Source organism: Sorex araneus, chromosome X, assembly GCF_027595985.1.
Source record: "Sorex araneus isolate mSorAra2 chromosome X, mSorAra2.pri, whole genome shotgun sequence".
Taxonomy (NCBI): domain Eukaryota; kingdom Metazoa; phylum Chordata; class Mammalia; order Eulipotyphla; family Soricidae; genus Sorex; species Sorex araneus.
In genome coordinates, this window is record NC_073313.1 from 265,644,891 (window position 1) to 265,664,195 (window position 19,305).

General features: G+C 58.8%; 1 protein-coding gene across 1 annotated transcript in view; it reads left to right on the forward strand.

Annotated features, from left to right (window-relative positions):
- Window positions 1–8,471: 8,471 nt before the first annotated feature.
- Window positions 8,472–19,305, forward strand: part of DGKD (diacylglycerol kinase delta) — a 54,422-nt gene continuing 43,588 nt past the window's right edge. Inside the window, exon 1 of the mRNA XM_055122176.1 lies at window positions 8,472–8,663. Coding sequence (XP_054978151.1) covers window positions 8,508–8,663 — 156 coding nt within the window. The 5' untranslated portion in view covers window positions 8,472–8,507. The remainder of the gene's footprint in view (window positions 8,664–19,305) is intronic.

A 19,305-nucleotide genomic window follows, 5' to 3' on the forward strand; every position in this document is an offset into this window, starting at 1 on the left:
GGAGCGAGGCCCATTTCCACACTGGACAGCAGGAGGGCTTGGGGGGCCGGACAGGCCGGGAGGGGCTCGGGGCAGGAAGGCAGCTGCGCCCGCAGGGTGTGGAGCTGGGCCCGCACCCTGCTGGCCCCACATGTCACTGATGTTCAGGGCCGGACACCACCAAGGCTTCAGGTGGGGGCTGTGGGGGCCCAGAACTTGGGAAGGTTCTACTTGGCCCCGGAAGGAGCATCAGGCCCCCACTCAGTGGCACCCGTCACACAGCCCAGAGAGGTTACCAGCCTCACAGGAAGTCACACAGCACCCAGGTTTGGAGGGAACGAATTTGGAGGGTGGGGCATGTGCATTTGGGGTTCAGCCTGGGTCACCCTTAGCTCTGGTTTCTTCTGCGGGGGACGCCTTCAGCAGAGCCGGTGGAGGGGGCGGGCAGGGGTGCCCGGGCCACTTTGGGGGCACTCTGCACGGCAGCGGGCCTGCTGGCTCAGGGCTGGGGCTGGCGGGATGCAGGAGGCATGTTCGGGCTCCACACATGTCTGCCGCTGGAGCCATCCCTGGCTCTGAAGTTCTTTGTGTGTGGGGGGGTGACACCTGGTAGAGCTGGGGGACGGTGCAGCCTGGGGCTGCTCCCAGCAGTGCTTCGGGGACCCCCAGTGCCAGGGATGGGCTCTGGCCTCTCACAGGCAAAGAAAGATGCTCTCTTCTGCTCAGCCGGGGAGCTCGATCTCTGGCTCCTAAAGCTTTTCTTTCTTTCTTTCTTTCTTTCTTTCTTTCTTTCTTTCTTTCTTTCTTTCTTTCTTTCTTTCTTTCTTTCTTTCTTTCTTTCTTTCTTTCTTTCTTTCTTTTTTTTCCCGCACACTCCCCCTAAAGCTTTTCTTTAAATTGGGCACTTTAATTAATTTTTTCCGGGGGGTCCACATAGCAGGGCTTAGGGATCATTTCTGGAAGCACTCAGGGGACCATAGGGGGTGCCAGGGGTCAAACCAGAGTCAGCTATGGTCAAGAAACACCCCCTCGCCCCTTATAAGTACAATCTCTGGCCCTTCAATTGGAGTTTTTGTTTGTTGGGGTGTTTTTTTTTTTTTTTTTTTTTGCTTTGTGAGTCACATCCAGCGATGCACAGGGGTTACTCCTGGTTCATGCACTCAGGAATTACTCCTGGTACTGCTCGGGGGACCATATGGGTTGCTGGGAATCAAACCCGGGTCAGCTGCGTGCAAGGCAAACGCCCCCCTTGCTGTACTATCGCTCCAGCCCCTGGTTTGTTTTGTTTTGGGGCCACACCTGGTGTTGCTCAGGGCTTACTCCTGGCTCAGCGCTCAGGGATGACTCTTGGCAGTGCTCGGGAGACTGTATGGGGTGCCGGCATCAAACCCAGGTCAGCCTCACGCAAGGCAAGTGCCCTCCACGCTGTGCTATGGCTCCTGCCTGGTTTCGTTAGCTGTTGCGTATGGGAAGGCTTGTAGAGGCACTCCAGGGCCGTTTCCTCAAGGTTACATCTTGAAAAGCTACAGCAGGGTCCCCGCCAGAACATGGGCTTGTGGGGGTTTCCTGACTCCCGATGTCCTGGTACCCATGTGAGTACCTGTGTGTGCATGCACAAACATGCGTGTGTGTGTGTGTGTGTGTGTGTGCACTTGCTTCCTTGCTCTTATCTCGTGCTCTGTAAACTGACTCCTTTATCATTTTCCGTAGTTCTGCTTCCCTGCTATAGAGTTATGCGTCCTTGGGGGCTGGGGTAGATGGGAGCGGGTGTTTGGAGATGTTTGAGGGCGCTTCTGGGGTTGTCCCGATGTCTGGGGGTGCAGGGCAGCCCCATCCAGCAGGGAAGAAATGTCTCTGTCCCTGGTGTCAGCTGCAGTCCTCGTTCAGGACCCTACAGCCACGCAGGTGCACGGTCAGCCCCTGGCTCGGGCGCCTCCTCTCACTCTCTCCTGGGGCCGAAAAGGGTCCCGTTGGTTTGGGATCAACACCTGACATGCCCTGGAGGTGTGTGGGGGGTGATTCAGGCTGACTCACGCGCCCGGAGGCCTGCCAGGATGTGTGCTCTGGCAACGTCACCCGCTGCTCATCCGAGCCGGCACTGCCCACCCCTTCCCGACAGAAAGACCCAGGCGCGTGCCAGCCGGCCGCAGTTCCCACCACGCCTCTGTATTTCACTCTTCTTTCTGCTTCTCCTTCTTCCTGCTTTAGTTTTGGGGCCGTATACCCGGCGGTGCTCAGGGTTCCTCCTGGCTCTGTGCTCAGGAATCACTTCTGGTGGTGCTCAGGGGACCCTATGAGATGCCAGGGATAGAACTCGGGTTGGCCGTGCGCAAGGCAAACACTCTACCCACGGTACTATCACTCCAGCCCCTTTATTTCATGGTTATTTTCTAGTTTTATTTGGGAAATGGGGGGGTGCAATTCCAAACTAGAGTGCTTAAAAAAAAAAAAGACTTCTTTTCAAATAGATACATATTTTTGAAAAGTTGTAGAGTACAAAGAACATCCTGTTCTCTTGGGGCTGGAGCAATAGCACAGCGGGTAGGGCGTTTGCCTTGCTTGTGGCCAACCCGGGTTCGATTCCCAGCATCCCATATGGCCTCCCGAGCACTGCCAGGAGTAATTCTTGAGTGCAGAGCTAGGAGTAACCCCCGAGCATTGCCGGGTGTGACCCAAAAAGCAAAAGCTAAAAAAAAATTTTTTTTAAATTAAAAAAAAAGAACATCCCGCTCTCTTTTCCTTTTCAGATGTCTTACAATGGTAATAAAGGGGGTGCTGGGGAGCACATGTCTTGCTGTGGGAGGCCGGTTTTGACCCCTGGCACCTCACGGTCTCCAACCACTGGCTTTAGTCACATTCTGTCCCTTTACACCCACGTCCCTGCGGCACCTCCTCTCTGCCCTCCCCCTTCACATTGCGTCAGTAGGGAATCCCCCCTTCTTTGTGTTTTCCAAGAAAATCTCCTCCGTCCCTGGATTTCCTCTCCAAATCCCCAAACTCCTCTGCAGTCACCCCCCAGCAGAAAACTCTGGGGACAGCGGGCAGGACCGTCCTCTACAGCCCCTACCTGGGCTGGGCACTCACGGGCTCAGTCTTTTCCTTAATTGATGCCCAGGGACCCGCTGTGTGTGTGCACGTGTGCGTGAGGGAGTGAATGTATGTGCACCAATGTGTGTGAAGTTGTGCATGTGGGCACAAGTGTGTGCCCACCTGTGTGCGTGTGGTGTGAGTGTTTAGGAGTGTGTGCAAGTGTGAGCATGGGTGTGTGAGTGCATGCATGTGCATAGGTGTGCATGAGTGTGCAAGTGTGTGACATATATGTAGGTATGTGTGAGTGCACATGCATGAGTGTGCCAGTGCATGCCTGTGTGTAGGTGTGCGATGAATGTGCAGATGTTTGTGTATTCACAAAAGGCAGTGGTGCTCTATCTCTCCTGCTGCCCGCGTTCGGTTGTCTCATGCCGCTTCCCCCACCCCGGGGAGGCTGATGGTGACGGGCAGGCAAAGGAAGGAACGAGGGCCAAGCTGGTCGGTATCAACTGCAGGTTATTCCAGTCTCCGTTCCCCTCCTGCTTCGGTCTCTCCGCCCTTCTCGCTCTCACTTCTGACTCTGTCTATTACTTCTGACTCTGACCCTTACTTCTGACTCTGGCTCTCACTCGCTTTGTGCTCTTTCTTTCCCCTGCTTCTGGCTCCGATGACTCCCTGATTCTCTTTCGCCTTGTTCTCTGCTTCTGTGTCTTCTCCCCTCACTTCTACAGTCTTAGGAGATATATCGCTATATATCACATAGGGTGGTGACACAAAGGTGGGTCGGAAAATTAACAAATCAACAAAGAGAGGTAAGACCACTCCTCAAGGACAAAATCTCATCTAAGGAGATTACTCCAGATTTCTAGGAGATCCACTCAAGGGTGGGATCCAAACAAGGGTGTGTCACTTTCTTCTTTCCTCAACTAGTAATTCACTTAAATAGTTGTAGTAAATCTACTTCTAATATTTCTAGCAATGTCATTCTGTATGAGCACAGTAAGAGATATAAACTTAAAGTTTGGTTCTTCCTGAGGACATTCACTATACATTCCAGACCACAGTACTCAGGCCAGGTTAATCTTCCTAACCCCAGCAGGGTCCTAGTCTGGTCGTTACTTTTGGATCATGATAGCATTTGTCCATGATCATGTCCTCAACTTATAGTTGAGTACTGTGATGCTTTGGCCTGGCCCATTTTGATGCCAGGGTAGCTCACAGCTTGCCCTGGGTCCTTTCAGTCCCTCATTGGGACCTCGCTTTTGGGGTGCTAGGAACTAAGGGCAACTGAGTCGAGAAAGCAGATTCCCAGGAGTAAATATTATTCAGAGTCAATCAACTCCCAAGTTACAAGAGCATAATATTAATGGTCTTCCTGTGTCCATACAGAAAGGACACTGCTTTAAGGTAAACTATGCAAAAGAGAGAAAAGCAATATTTAACTTACAATACAAGTTCAATGTCCTAGAAGGATCTGATCTTACAAGTTAACAGAATCTGATTAGGGGAAAAGGTGATTAACTGGTTGGGGAGGAGAGCACAGAGAAGAGTTTACAGATAAACAGAAGAACAGGAGTGTCTCCAGAGCACTTAAACCTAAGCTCCCTGTGGCAAGGGAGGAAGGATAAACCAATGTTTTCCTAAAATGTTTAGCGCTATACTCCAACATCTCCCCCTTTTCTGTTTACAAAATGCCAAAGATTGTAATAATTCCCGTGGGTCATGGACTCAGTACTAGCTAGTCTTTTTCTTTCTTTTTTTTATTATTATTATTATTTGCTTTTTGGGTCACACCCAGCGTTACACACCCAGGGCTACACAACCCCAGTAACAGGGGTTACTCCTGGCTCTACACTCAGGAATGACTCCTGGCAATGCTGGGGGATCCTATGGAATGCTGGGAATCAAACCCAGGTTGGCCTCGTGCAAGGCAAATGCCCTCCCCGCTGTGCTATCTCTCCAGCCCCTCAGCTAGTCTTTTGCGAAAGATGCAGGATCCTATAACTAATGAATGAACATGATCAATAAGGCTGTGCCAGCACTACCAAAAGCATGTGTCGTGCTTTCCCACCATGCCCGTGGGTCAAGGCCCTGTAACGCCTCTGCAATACCCTGGGCTAAGCTTTCATACTGGCTTCCCGGGAGTTTATCCTTAAGCACTCGGACCATCTCATGCTGAAGGGCGAGAGTGTCTAGAGACATGTTTCTCTTCAGATCTTGCAAATGGTATCTAATTTTGTCCCGATATGAGTGGACCCATTGTATCTATGGCGGGTGGCACAGAAAGAACTATTCCAGTCACGAAACAGTCTCATTTGTTGCTCTAGATATCAACGCGCCCCTGGGCCCAAAGTAGCGCTGGTTGCAAAGTGTCCAATCGTTGCTCAGTATCATGGTTGATGGCAGCCTGCACTGTCCAGGGGTGGTGAGAGTCACTTTGCCACGTTTTGACGAAATCGTGAGTCTGGATCGAGGTTCGAAGAGCTGCTCCCGCCACCGCAGCGGCGGTGGTCACAGGAGTAATATTATTATTCGGAGTCAATCAACTCCCAAGTCACAAGGGCATAATATGAACTGTCTTCTTATATTAACTTAGGATGATAATATTTATCCTGACATGTTCAGAGCTATACTCCAACAGATGTGTAGGCATGTGAGTGCATGTGTGTATATGTGTGCCTGAGTGTGTCCGTACCGCCGGCATGTGTGTAGGTGTGTGCGTGTGGCGGGCAGCCCTTCCCTCTGTGCTTTTCCATGGGCCTGGGGTGCCTCTCGGAGACAGACTGAGGCACCCTGTCTTTTTTTATTGTTTTTTTGTTTGTTTTGTTTTTGTGGGGTCATACTCAGCAATGCACGGGGGTTACTCCTGGCTCCTGCACTCAGGAATTACTCCTGGTGGTGCTCAGGGCACCATATAGGATGCTGGGAATCGAACCCGGGTTGGCTGCATGCAAGGCAAATGCCCTCCCCGCTGTGCTATGGCTCCAGCCTCCTGAGGCACCCTATCTTTTTTTTTTTTTACATTGACAGAAAGTATTTATTTTTTAAAATTATTTTTATTGAATCACTGTGAAATACAGTTACAAAGTTTTCATATTTGATCCACCACCACCCCCCCGCATACCCCCCTCCCACTCCACCTCTGCCTGAGTGGCAGACATTTTTCACTTTACTCTTTCCTTACTTTGATTACATTCAATTTTCAACAGGAACCTCACTATGATTATTTGGAGGTTTTCCTCCAACGGTCAGTCAGACATGCTGGATGGCATCAATAGATTGTATGTTTTCATTTTTCAGAAAAGACCGCGCGGCCGCTAGGAGCTGTCCCAGTCCCGCATCCCGGAGCCGTGTTAGTTGCTGCTCAGTGTCACCAGGGCTCCATCTGGAGAAGGCGTACCGGCTGTACCTCCTCCGTCTGGCTCCCCGGTGCTGCTGGCCCGGTCTGGGGTCCGGAGCAGTCTCCGGGAGGCACCCTGTCTTGATGTTGCTTTCCTGCATGTCCCGGCGTCGGTGTCTCTGTGGAGTGTTTGCTCCGAGGCCTGGAGACTGCTCCCTGCATCCTCACATGTCCCTATTTCTCCAGTCAAGCCACCCAGCATACTGGATCAGCTCCCGCCAGACCCCGTTTCCGCTAGCACCCCTGTCGCTCCGTCTGCACGTTGAGTCATCATCTCAAGGTCCGGGGGCTGAGGCGTCCGCCCGTGAGTGCTGGGGGGGACAGTTCAGCCCATAACCATCTCCCTTTCCTCACGAGGGCCTCAGCTTCTGTGGTGAGCGAGTCTGAGACGTCAGGGACGTGGGGACTCACAGCTCCTGTTCCCAGCCTGCCTCTCCTCCCACGCCGGAACCCCCGTCCAGACCAGCCCGCCATGCTTGCTCTGTGGGGTGGGAGTGAGTGAGGGCTGGAATCCTGGGCCGGGGCTGGCATGTCCAGCCCTGTGCTCTGCGTGCCTGCAGTGATGGGACTCGGGACCACACCTGCTGGTGCTCAGGGATCACCCCAGGCAGTGCTCGGAAGGCCATGGGTGGTGCCGAGATCAAAATCAGGGTTGGCTGCATGTGAGGTCAGCGCTTTATTTCCCGCACTTTCTCTCTGTCCCACAGAGATCTGTGCCGCAAAGCCACCCCCCACGCGTGTCTGTTGGAGGGACTGAATGTTAGTTCTTGATGAACTGAAGTGGAAATCAGCTGCCTCTGGCCAGTGTGGTGACGGCCGGGGCAGGGCACTGGGGGCCGTGGCTATCTCTGAGGGCGCGCCAGGCCTGGTGCCCGCTGTCCCGCTGGGAGTCCATTGCCCAGCCGTGTCCCCATTCTGGGGCCACCCGAGACTCTCGGGAAAGCAGCATGTCTGGGAGCCAGTGCCAAGTGCAGTGGCGAAGGGGGGGTGTCTCTAAGGCAGCAGAGAGGGCAGGAGGGGACCGTGGGCAGTCCCCCCAGGTGGTCTTTCACTGGGGGGATGCCCCAAAAGGCACCCCAAACTCATCCTCATCCCCAGCTGACGGGTTCCCAGAGTCCACATCTGTCTCCTCGGCCTGTCCCGAGGCTCCAGGGCAGATACCTGACCGCTGGCCCCGTGGGCAGCCCGCAGCCCGCACGAAGCCAGCACAGCCTCCCCACGTCGCCTGGAAGCCTGGTCAGGCTCAGCAAATCCTGTCCGACCTGCCCGCCCGCAGGCCAGGCGCTTCTCCCTCAGCGATCTTCCTGCCTCCAGGCTCCCTGTTCTGGACACTTGCTCTTTCTTGTCGCCAGACTCCGTTGGCCCCAGCCTGTCTCTGGCTGCACTTCGCTCTGGGGGTGACTTCTGTTCGCCTTTCTCGCCAGGATGCTCGCTCCAGGAAGCCTTCGTTGCTGCAGTCCCTCGGCATCATTTCTGCTCGCCCCCTGCCCAGCCCACACTCTGCCTGCGCGCCCGCACTCATGCTGCACTCCGCAACGCGGCGGTGGACAGCCCACCCCGAAAGGCCCAAAGCGGCGTTAGATGTTGGCCATAGAGGAGGAGCGAGAAAGGCCCGTTCCCAGGCTGCCAGGCACTGAAAAAAAAAAACAACCCCGCAAATTGTTTCCCAGGGAGAAAACAAAACAGGCGCTGAGAAAGGGGTGGGGAGGACTCGGGACACCCCTTCTGGGGGCGGAGTGGGGCCCGCACTCGGCCAGCAAGGGGCTCGGAGGGGCGGGGACCGCCCGGTCCCATCCCGCCCCTCTACGACCCACGGCCCGGCCCCGCCCCATTCGGTGGCCCCGCCCCCGAAAGCCCCGCCCTCCCGCGTCCCACGGTCCGGCCCCGCCCCTCTCGGCCCCGTCCCATCTCGGAGGCCCCGCCCCCTTCCCCGCCCCTCCGCTCCCCGCCCGCTCTCGCCCCGCTCGAGGCCCCGCCCCCTATGTGGCCCCGCCCCCAGCGCCCCCGGCCTCGCCCCATTCCGGTCTAGGCCCCGCCCCGCCCCGCCCCCGGCCCCGCCCCGGCCGCCGGGCCGCTGTGCGCGCGCGGGCCGGGCAGCATGGCGGCGGCGGCGGGCGCCCCTCCGCCGGGGCCGCCTCAGCCTCCTCCGCCGCCGCCGCCCGAGGAGTCGTCGGACAGCGAGCCCGAGGCGGAGCCCGGGTCCCCGCAGAAGCTCATCCGCAAGGTGTCCACGTCGGGCCAGATCCGCCAGAAGGTGAGCCCGCCGCCCGGCCCGGCCGCGCGCCCCTCTCGCCGCCGCCGCCCGCCGAGGCCCGCGGCCCGCTCCGGCCGCGCGTCCAGGCCCGCCCGGCCCGCCCGGCCCGGCCCGGCCCGCCAGGCCAGCCGGGCTCCCGCGGGCCGACCCTCGGGGCGGGGCGCGCCGCGCGGGTAACGGGCCGGGCGGGCCCCGAGCCCCGCGCGCGGCGCTGCCCCCGACGGCGCGGCCCCGGCCCCGCGCCCGCCCGGCGCCCCCTTTGTCCGCGCGCGCAGGTGTCCGTCCAGGTGCGGGTCCAGCTGGCACGGCCGTGGCGCTGCGGCACTGCGCCCTCGCCGCGGCCGGCGGCGCCCGGGGCTCCTCCGCTGTCCAGGGCGCCCGGGAGCGGCCCGGCCCTTTGTTCCGGGGGGCCTGCGGGAGTGACCGGCCCGGGCTCCTTCCCGGGGACGCTGCCCTCGCGGCCCGCGGGTTCCGGGAGTCGCCCCTCGGGGTGGCCGGCGCCGGCTTGGGAAGGGAGGTGGGGCGGGGGTCGGCGGGTGGACAGGTTCCTGGGAGGGTCACACTTTTCCTTACCGGGGGCTGCCCGTCTGCGGGAGAGGGACCCCCAGAGTAGGGGCCGTGGGCCCCCAGGGGACGGGGACCCATTGAGGGCGGAAGGGATCGAGGGAGGGAGGGGTGTGGGCAGGGGTGGGCGCCCATGGGCAGCCGCGTAGGGGGTTCACGGGGGTCTCCGCCGCCGCCTGGCCGCCCCCGGTCTGGCCTGCGCTGGGGGGCGTGGGGAGCCCGAGGGACCTCCAGAGGCGCCCGAGACTTGCACTGCGGGCACTGCGGTGTTGGTGTTGGCGTGTTGTGCGGGAGGCGCCCCCCGACAATAACAACAATAGCTGCGCTACCAGCTGCAGGCGAGGAGTGCTGGGAGGGTGTTAAAAATACACCCCGCGGCCGCGGTTCTGCAGAGCCACATCTGCCGTGCAGATCGCAGATCGCAGATCGCAGGGCCGGTTTTCCTGGTGCCGGCCGGCTGTGGTCCACCCCGCCCCCCTTCTTGTAGCACATAAGTCATTCAGGAAATCCCGTAGCTACGTGGGATCATAATAGCAGCACAGAGTGGCATGGCTGTCATTCTGGGCCAAAAGAGAGAAAGAGAGAAAAAAATTGAACCTGTGAAGTATTAGTAACAGGCGGCGGGCCTGAGCCGGCTCCTGGGGTAACTGTATGCAGAGCAGAGCAGCGGAGACTTCTGTCCCCAGCACCTCACGGCACCCCGGCTGTGACCCCCCTAACACCAGATAATACCGTGGGGACTGGGTGGGTGCACAGGGTAGAGGTAAGCCAGGGTGAGGGGGCGCACCTGCAGATCAGAAGGCACAGGGGTCCGGGGAGAGGAGGCTTAGCCTGGGAAGCGTGCCCCTAGATAGAGCTGGGCTGCAGAACTGCTTTCAGAAATGCGTGTTGTGGCTTTATGCAGTGAAACAGTATCTTCCAGGTGGCAAGTGTAATCCAGCCTTTCCCCCATTGTGATGGGAAGGTCATTAGAAATGGGTCCGAGGTTCAAGTTGTACAGGTCTGCAAGGTCAGCGCTGCAGAGGACAGAGTCCACACTGTCCCGCGCAGGGCAGTGGCGTGGGGCTTCGGAGCCTCAGAAGCCCACACCAGGCACATGCCCTCCACGGGCTGTGTGTTCTGCATCCGTGCGTGCTCCCTGAGGGTGTGTGCGCCCTGCGTGTGTGCTCTGTGCGTGCTCCCTGCGTGTGTGCTCTGTGCGTGCTCCCTGAGTGTGTGCTCCCTACGTGTGTGCTTCCTGCGTGCTTGTATCCTCTCTGCATGTGTATGTGCTCCTGCGTGCTCTGAGTGCTCCCTGCATACTTTCTGCATGCTCTCTGTGCTCTCTGATGTGCGCACGGAGCTCTCTGTGCCCCTGCAGACCCACCTGCTGCGGAGCACATGCCTTCACTCTGGGCAGCCTGTTGCCCGCTGTCTGGACTGATGCACTTTTTTTTTGTTTTCTTTTTGGGTCATACCCGGCGATGCTCAGGGGTTACTCCTGGCTCTGCACTCAGGAATTACTCCTGGCGGTGCTCAGGGGACCACATAGGATGCTGGGAATTGAACCCGTGTTGGCTGCATGCAAGGCAGACGCCCTCCCCGCTGTGCTATCGCTCCAGCCCCTGGACTGATCCACTGTTACCCGCTCCAGGGTGTCGGGCTTGGGGGTCTTCCCACTGCCCAGCTCCCCTGAGGAATGCTGCTGGGGACGTCCGTGTCTGTGTTTCCGTGTGGGCATGTTTTGTTTCTTTTGGAAGGAGCCCCGGAAAGGTCACGTGATGGTTCTCAATGTCTTTTGGGGGCAAAGGGGCCACATCTGGCTGTGCTCAAGGGTGACTCCTGGTTCAGTGCTCAGGGGTTGCTCCTCGTGGGACCCTGTTGTTCCAGGTATCAAAACCCCGGCGCCTGCAAGTGAAACCATTGCTTTTGCCTCAGATGGCTGTTGCTTTTTTTTTTCTTTGACTTTTGGGGTCACATCCACTGATGCTCAGGGACCCGCGGATGCTCAGGGGTTTTCCTGACTCTGCACTCGGGAATTACTCCCGGCGGTTCCTGGGAGAGCATATGGGATACTGGAGACCGAACCCAGGTGGGCCGTGTGCACGGCAAGTGCCTTTCCCGCTGTGCTGTCGCTCCCGCCCCTCCAGTGGTTGCTGCTTGAGGAACTTCCAGGCTGTCCACATCGGCCTCGCCCTGGTGTTCTCAGCAGCAGGGGCAACGATCCCCGTGGCCCGCCTTAGTCACTGTGGCTTCCCGGCTGTGGTCAGCCTGCTGCCTGCGCGGGGCTGGTGTGAGGACTGGGCCTGAGCTTTTGGTGTCAGGCCCCCTGTGAGGCCGGGAACTGAGCCCAGGGCCTTATGCATGCCTTGAACTTGGCCCCTCCGCACGCCTGGACCAGACGTGCTGTTATGGGTCCGTGCCTCACCCTCTCCACAGTGGGCTTGCTCGTCTGTGAGCTAGGCAGGGTGCTGGGAGCTCGCTGCTCCTGTCTCCGTGTTCCTGTCTGTGGAGCCTCCATGGCGGCAGGGGTGCCGAGTGGGGCGCAGGAATGGCGAAAACTATTTCCTCTGGGAGGAAATGGGGGCACAGCTCTTAGCCCGGCGGCCGGGGGCTGCACTCACGCAGCTGACGCTTGGTTATAGTGTTAGTTCTGCTTTTCTGAGGAAGCAAGTGGTGTGTTTTGTTGCTCAGATGTTAGCAACCATCCAAACTCCAGCCTCCCCGCTTCCAGCTCCAGCCGAGGGCAAGGGCCTTCTCTTGGCACCAGGGAACAGAGAGATACGCTGCCGCCCAGCTGTGCAGTCTCCAGGCGACTTGTGCGTTCGGTGTCTCGAGCTGCTTTCCACCCGGGACGGCCCATGCCCCGGGCAGACGAAGGAGAAAACGAGGGCCATCAGTTGCCGGTGACTCCGTTCCCCCCGCGCCTGTCCCAGTCTCACGAAGCTCCCCGTTCTAGCCTCACATTCCCGGCTCCTCCTGTCTCCCGCCCCTCCCCCCCCCCCCCCCCCCTCCAGCCTGGGCTCCTCTGGTCTCTCTCCAGCTCCCCCCCCACTGCACTGGGGGCCAACACCACGCCCCATCCGGTAGCACAATTAACGTGTGAAAACCCTCAAGGCAAAATACCACTTAGGGGTGTTTCTCCTCTCCTTGGTCCAATGACTTAATTCACATCTTAATTCTACTTCTTGGTATTATTTTGTATGGACACAGTAAGAGCTATATTAAGCTTGTAGGGTGGCTCTCCTGGGGGCATCTCGCTATAGATCTCAGACTACAGTGCTCGGGCCAGATTAGTCTTTCCTAGCCCTAGCAGGATCCTAATCCACCTGTTACTTTTTGGATCATGACAGAATTTGTCCATGACCGTGCTCTTAACTTACAGTTAAGTATTATGGCACTGTGGCCTGACCCATTTCGATGCCAGGGTAGCTCACAGCTTGCTCTGGGTCCATCCAGTTCCTTGTCAGACCCGCTGTTGGGGTGATAGGAAGTAAGGGCAGTTGAGGAGAGAACAGATGCCCAGGGGCTGGAGAGATAGCACAGCGGGTAGGGCGTTTGCCTTGCACGCGGCCGACCCGGGTTCAAATCCCAGCATCCCATATGGTCCCCTGAGCATGGCCAGGGGTAATTCCTGAGTGCAGAGCCAGGAGTAACCCCTGTGCAGAGCCAGGTGTGACCCAAAAAAAAAAAAAAAGCAAAAAAAAAAAAAAGAGAACAGATGCCCAGGAGTGAGTATCATTTGGAGTCAGTTAATGCCCAAGTTACAAAAGCATAGCATTAACTGTCTTCTGTCTATACAAAAGGACATTACTCTGAATTAACTATGCAAAGGACTTAAGTAGGAGAGAAAAGCAATACTTACAAGTTAACAGAATCTGATTAGGAGATAAAGGTAATTGACCACTTGGGGAAGCAGAGCACAAAGAAAGAGGTTACCCATTAAAAACAGAGGAATGGGAGCACTGTGATGGGAGTAACCCAATAAACCTAAGCTCCCTGTGGCAAGGCAGAAAGGACAAACCAATGACCAATGTTACCCTACAACAGCCACGAGCATTTTGCTTGATTTGGTTTTTGCATCATACCTGACAGTGCAGAGATCTCTCCTGGTGGGGCTCATGGGACCATGTCTGGTGCAGGGGATTGAGCCCAGGTGGGCCAGGTGCAAGGCAGCTGCCCTACCCCATCTGCCGTATCATTTCTCTGGCTCAGTAACATACATTTTTGTTATTGTTTTGTTATTGTTTTGTTTGGGGGCCATCCCCAGCAGTTCTTAGGGGGACCATATGAGGTGCTGGGGATTGAACCTGGGTCAGCTGCGTGCGAGGCACGTGCCCTGCCTGTACAGTTGCTCCGGCCCACAGCAGTGAACGTGGTGTGTCTGGTTAGTTTGGGCCTGCAGCTGCCCAGGTGAGTGACCTTCCAGTGTCGCCTCCGTGAAAAAGATAGTGAATTTAGCACACACAGTAGGAGTGGCATGGGCCAAGCTTTAGTTTCCTCTTTCACGCCTTCCGTTTAACTCGGCGAGCTTGGAGACAGAAGCACAGCGCGTTGTCCCGGGGAGGGTCCCTTTCCGAACAAGAGAAGCCCGCGTCGGGCCTCGCGCCGTTCCCGTGGTGGTATGGCCCAGGTGCCCGCGGGCAGCTGCTTCTGTGGCCCTGCTGGAGCCGGGAGTGGGCGCGCTTCCTGCGGGGGGATCGGGCTCCGGGCCGCGGGCTGGGTCTGGTGCTCCTGCTGGTGCAGGGGGCGCAGCTCTGGGTGCACGGGGCTGCCGGCAGGAATCCTCCCCAGCTCCCCCCCCCACCCTGGGCCGATTTGCGGACCTGCTGGGCGGCTCCCGGCCTTGCCCTGCCCGGACTGGTGCCCACACTCCCCGTGGCCTGGCAGTGCCCGTGCTCCGCGTCAGGCCGGCCGTCGTGCTGTCGCGGGGGTCCGCGCCTCTGCGGACGGCAGAGCTGCCCGATCTTGTTTGCCGCATGCGGGACACTGGGGATCCCCCCCCTTACTCTGGAAGCCCTTTCCGAGGCTCTTCAAAGTGGCGCCCCGGGAATCAGGCCACACGGCACCCTGGCCACCTGCTTTCCAGGCTGGTGCTTCACGTCTCGATCGTGGGGATGTGTTTTCCCTTGTGGACAGTAGAGCTGCCGCCCCCCCCTCGAAATTCACGTTTCCCGTACCCTGGAACGGGACCTTCCTTGGAAGTGGTCTCTGCAGACTTGGTTGGTTGGGGACCTGGATGTCGGGGGATGAAGGGTCAGCTGGAGAAGTTGGCCCGGGAGCTGTTCACCGACAGAGAACCAGATGAGAATTCTGAAAAATAGAAGTTGAGTAAAGCCCCCCGGAAAAGGTCGGCTAGGCCTGATAGGTAATAGAGGCCGGAGAGGGGATGCTCCGAGGGAAGGTGGGACTCCGGAGAGAGGAAATCAGGGTCACAGGGCAGGACCCGGGTCTGACCTGGACTCTCTCTGCATGGAGAAAGTCGTGCCGTCCTGCTGGAAAAGGCGCTGCCAGGAGTTCCCTAGAGCTGCTGCCAGGAGCCAGTTCCAGTAGCCCTGGAGCAGCGGAAACGGAACCTCCAGCGTCCCGTGAGCCGCCTGGAATGGGCGCGCCGCCCCGGGCCTGCGGCAGCGTGTGCAGGCAGCGAGCGGCGCCGGGCCCAGCCGCTCACCCAGGCCCCCGCCCCTGCCCGCAGAGGAACCAGCGGAACGGGGCGCCGGAACGGGGCGCCGAGGTCTCTGCCCAGCAGCTGGGGAAGGAGTCCCCACCCAGTCACCAGACCCACCTGCTCCTTGCTTTGCCTGGGGGGCGGGGGGTCACGGGGAGGGAGTGTGTGTGGGGGGACCTGGGGTCATGGGGAGGGAGTGTGCGGGGGACCTGGGCTCACGTGGAGGGAGTGTGCGGGGGACCTGGGGTCACTCACGGGAAGGGAGTGTGCGGGGGGGACATGGGGCGTTGGCTGTGTGTCAGTCCGGCCGCCTGCAGGGGCCAGCAGAGGAGCTGGCCTGTGTCCATGCACTTCCGGGTGGGAGAGACGGCGCAGGCCACAGGACAAGGCACCCTCGAAGTCCGAGAGGCGGCCACTCAGTTGTGAAAGACTGAGACGGCCCCAAGGCAGGACCTGTGCCTGTGAACGCTGGAAAAGGCGCTGCCGGGAGTTCCCTAGAGCTGCTGCCAGGAGCCAGTTCCAGTAGCCCTGGAGCAGCGGAAACAGAGCAGGGGGGGCTGCGGGGGGCCAGGGGCCAGCCGCCCGCCTGTGCTCACAGACCTGGCTTCCTTGTGAGGACACGGTGGGTCTGGAACATCTCACCTTCTCCCCCCGTGCCCCCTCTGGCCTCCTCTGAGCCCCCCTGGCAGTGCTCAGGGCTTACTCCCGACTCTTCAGGGATCACTCCTGCTGGGGCCTGGGGCACCCTTTTTGGATCAGGGGCCCAGGGATCCAACATGCTGGGCTTAGTGCAAGCCCTTACTCTCTCTCCAGCCCCATCTCACAGTTTTCATTGGTGACCCCTTGGAATACCCTGGGGGCGTGTGGCCCTCTGTGGAGAAATACTGCCTGGACTATTTAAGGAGCCGGCACAGCAGTAGAGGTACTTAGAAAGGATGGAATAATGGCCAGAGAGGTAGTGCAGCGGGTAGGGTAGTGCAGCGGGTAGGGTGCTGCCTTGCACACAGCTGGCCTGGCACGGCCCCCTGAGCCCCTCCAGGAGTGACCCCTGAGTGCAAAGCCAGGAGTAAGCCCTGAGCATAGCTGGGTGTGGCCCAGCCCTCGTCTACACCCCAAGCCCAACAGATTAACCCCCCTGCAAGCGCTGTAAGAGCCCCCCTCCCTTTTTCTGCAGGGGTCCATGCCGAGATTCTCAGTGAAGCCTGAAACTGGGCATCTTCTGAGTTCTGTGCGGCTTCTGTTCACTGTACTACTTAACTCGTGAGCAGCTCTTCCCGAGTCAGTAAGAGACTGACAGCGTTATGCCAACAATGGGCCCTTCTGTTGCGGGCGTCTCGCCGGCAGGCCCGGCCGCCCAGGGGCCCGCTGGGCCAGATGGTCTGTGTAGGCCGGGGTGCTGTGCGCTGCCCCGCCCTGCGGGCCTGGGGGCGCGGGGAATTCCCTGCCACACCCTGAGGGATGCCGGTGAGCGGGTGTCGGGATGGCTTCCCGCACGCTGTGTCTGGAGACCTGATTGCACGGGGAACGGCAGCAGGCGGGGCGCGGGGAGGGGCCGTGGGTGGCCGTGCTGCGTCCCACTACGAGAGGCGGCAGGCTCGAGGCCCGCCAGGACGCGCTGCACACGGCCGTTTGGAACCGGGATCTCGCTAATAATAGCTTTTAAGAGTCCGTGAAAAGGAAGCGATACAACTGCCGTGGAAATAAAAACCCACCGCTGAGCTCCGTTTGAACACGTCTGGCTCGTGCTGCTACTCAGTCAGCACATCCGAAATACGCGCAGCAGCGCGGAGTGGAGCGTCCGCCTCCCGCGGTGCCCCCCCCCCCCCAGCAGAAGGCATGGCTGTGTGCCTCGCCAGCGGGGCTGAGCTAGACGCCAGCCGGGGAGAAACGCCCCTGTGTGCCTGGAGACTCAGTCTCTTCCTCGTTAACTTAGCGAGGAAAGCACGAAGTCTCTGGGCTGAGTGATAACCAGCCTTGGCCATCTGTCACGAGCGGGACCCACGGTGGCATGCTAGCGGGAAGCGCAGGGCTCGGACGCGCCGTTCCAGGAAGGGGGGCAGGCTGGAAGTCTGTGAGCCATGCAGAGACGCGCCACAGCCAGCCCCGAGCTCTGAGGGGAGGAGCGGTGAGAGCGGGATTCGCTGAAAGGCCTAAAGGGCACAAAGGAATTCGCTGAAAAAAAATCTAACCGAAACGAGGAACCCCAGGAGGATAGCCAAGAAAAAAAGAAAAACAGGGAAGGCGATCATCTCCCTTCCGTTAGGAGTGAGAAAGGGTGTCAGTCCAGACCCTGCAGACTTTCCCCCCTGGTTTTGCGGCCACTTCCGGCAGTGCCCAGGGCTTCCTCCTGGCTCTGCACTCAAGAATCACTCCCGGTGGTGCTCAGGGGACTATATGGGGTGCCGGGATGGAACCCGGGCCGGCTGTGTGCAAGGCCAGCACCCTGCCTGCTGAGCTGTAGCGCTAGTGCCTAGCCTGCAGACACTCACAGAGAAGGAACTACGGCCCGAGAGATAGCACCGCTGGGAGGGTGCTGGTTTTACACTCAGCCCACCCGGCTTCTATTCCCAGCACTTTATACGGCCTTCTGGGGGCCCTCACTGCAGGGGGCTCCTGGGGTCCCTCTCTGCGGGGGGCTCCTGGGGTCCCTCACTGTGGGGGGCTCCTGGGGTCCCTCACTGTGGGGGGCTCATGGGGGCCCTCACTGTGGGGGCTCCTGGTTCCCTCTCTGCGGGGGTCCCTGGGTCCCCCACTGCGGGCGCATGTGCTTTGGGAGGCCTGTGTGAGTAGAGTGTGTTGTCTGTGATAGGGCAGATGCAGTTAAATCCACAAAGTGCTCTGACTAGAAAACACTACAGGACAGTGACAACGAACTGACTCCTGGGTAAAGGACTGACGACGGCGTTGGCCAGCTAGCGCAGGAGAATACCTTCTGGAAGATTCCGTCCACATGAGTTCTGGACACACAGGACCACCCTGAGGTGTTTTGGGCCTGCAGCAGGGAGGCGGCTCAGAGGAGGCGAGGCAGGGCACGGATGCCGCTGTCAGTTGGTCGTTCCGAGGCCATGCCCGGCGGGCTCTCCCGTGCACACCTGCCTGCAGTGTGCTTCCTGCCCACTGGCGGCTAGTTGGGTTCTGCCCTGGGGTGATGGGGGTCTCTAAAAGATGATCTTTCTAGGTGCTGCTTTATAATGGAGAAGTTTTTCAGAAGGGTGAAAGCGGGGGTGGGTAGGTGGCCAGCGGCCAGCGGGAGCTTGAGGAAGTGGAGGGCATAGTGCTGGTTAAGGAGCCCCGGGCGGTACGTGAGAGGGGGTGGGACGAGGCTGCCCTGGCATGGGGCGGGGTGGGCATGCTCGTGCTGGAGAGAGCCGGGGTGGGCAGAGCGAGATGGGCTCTGGATGTGGTGCTCCGCCTTGAGCTTGCTCCCCTGGGCCCCGCTGTTCCCCCAGGTGAGGGGCAGGGCAGCCATGGAGCCCCCGGTCACCGGACTCCAGGTGGCCTTCCCTACTGCATCCCCTGGGAAGAGTGTGGACGAGGTGCCTCTGAGCGTCCCAGCCAGAGGGGTGAGGAGCAAGGCAGGAGGGGGCTGTCAGCGTGGCCGTGTTCGTGACCGTCATGGTCATAGTTGTGGCCATCATCGTTGTTGCACTCCCCCACGGTCTCTCTGGATGTTTCCTTGTGTAAGAGCGGAAGGTCAAATGCAATCAGCTTAATCAATGGCTGAATAAATAGCAGTACTCCTGCGTTATTTAAAAAAAAAAAAAAGAGAGAGTGCAAGGTCATTTAAGTGTTTGCTTGGCTGTTCCAGGCATTTCCTGTGGTTTGAGTAATAGCCGTTTGTCAGTGGTTATCACTGTGCGCTCAGCCTCGGGCATCGTGCCTCTGCCCAGCCCCTCTCGGAGCCCTGAGAGTGCGGGGGTCTTTCCTCCTCTCGTAGCGCAGGGGGAAGGCTATAGTTCAGGTCACATGTTTGCTGTCGTGCTAACCTTCGTGATCTGGGTGTACAGTTACTGGACCACCCCCTGCCCCCACCGTCCAGTCCACTCCTTCGTTCCTGCAGTTTTGTGACTCGGCGCCAAGGGTCGTTCCCTTGTTCGTACAACGAAGATTAGTGGGGTCGCCGCCTCCCTCAGGCCACTCACTGCGACGCCAGCCTGCAGGATTCCTGCCGTGTCTGCAGACCACGCTTCTCTGTCCACTCTCCTGAGCTGGACATGGGGCTGTGTGCATGTCCTGGCCTTTCTGCTCAGAGCTGCGGCAAACAGAGCTGTGCACCTGTCATTCAGTACATTTTTCTGTGTTTCGTGGGGAGATACCAAGGGGGGAGGGTCCCGTTGTCATATGGAAGCTCTCTGCTTTTAGCCCTCAGATTTTGTTTTTAAATCACAACACTGTGATTTACCAAGTTGTTCATAATACACCAGTTGTTTC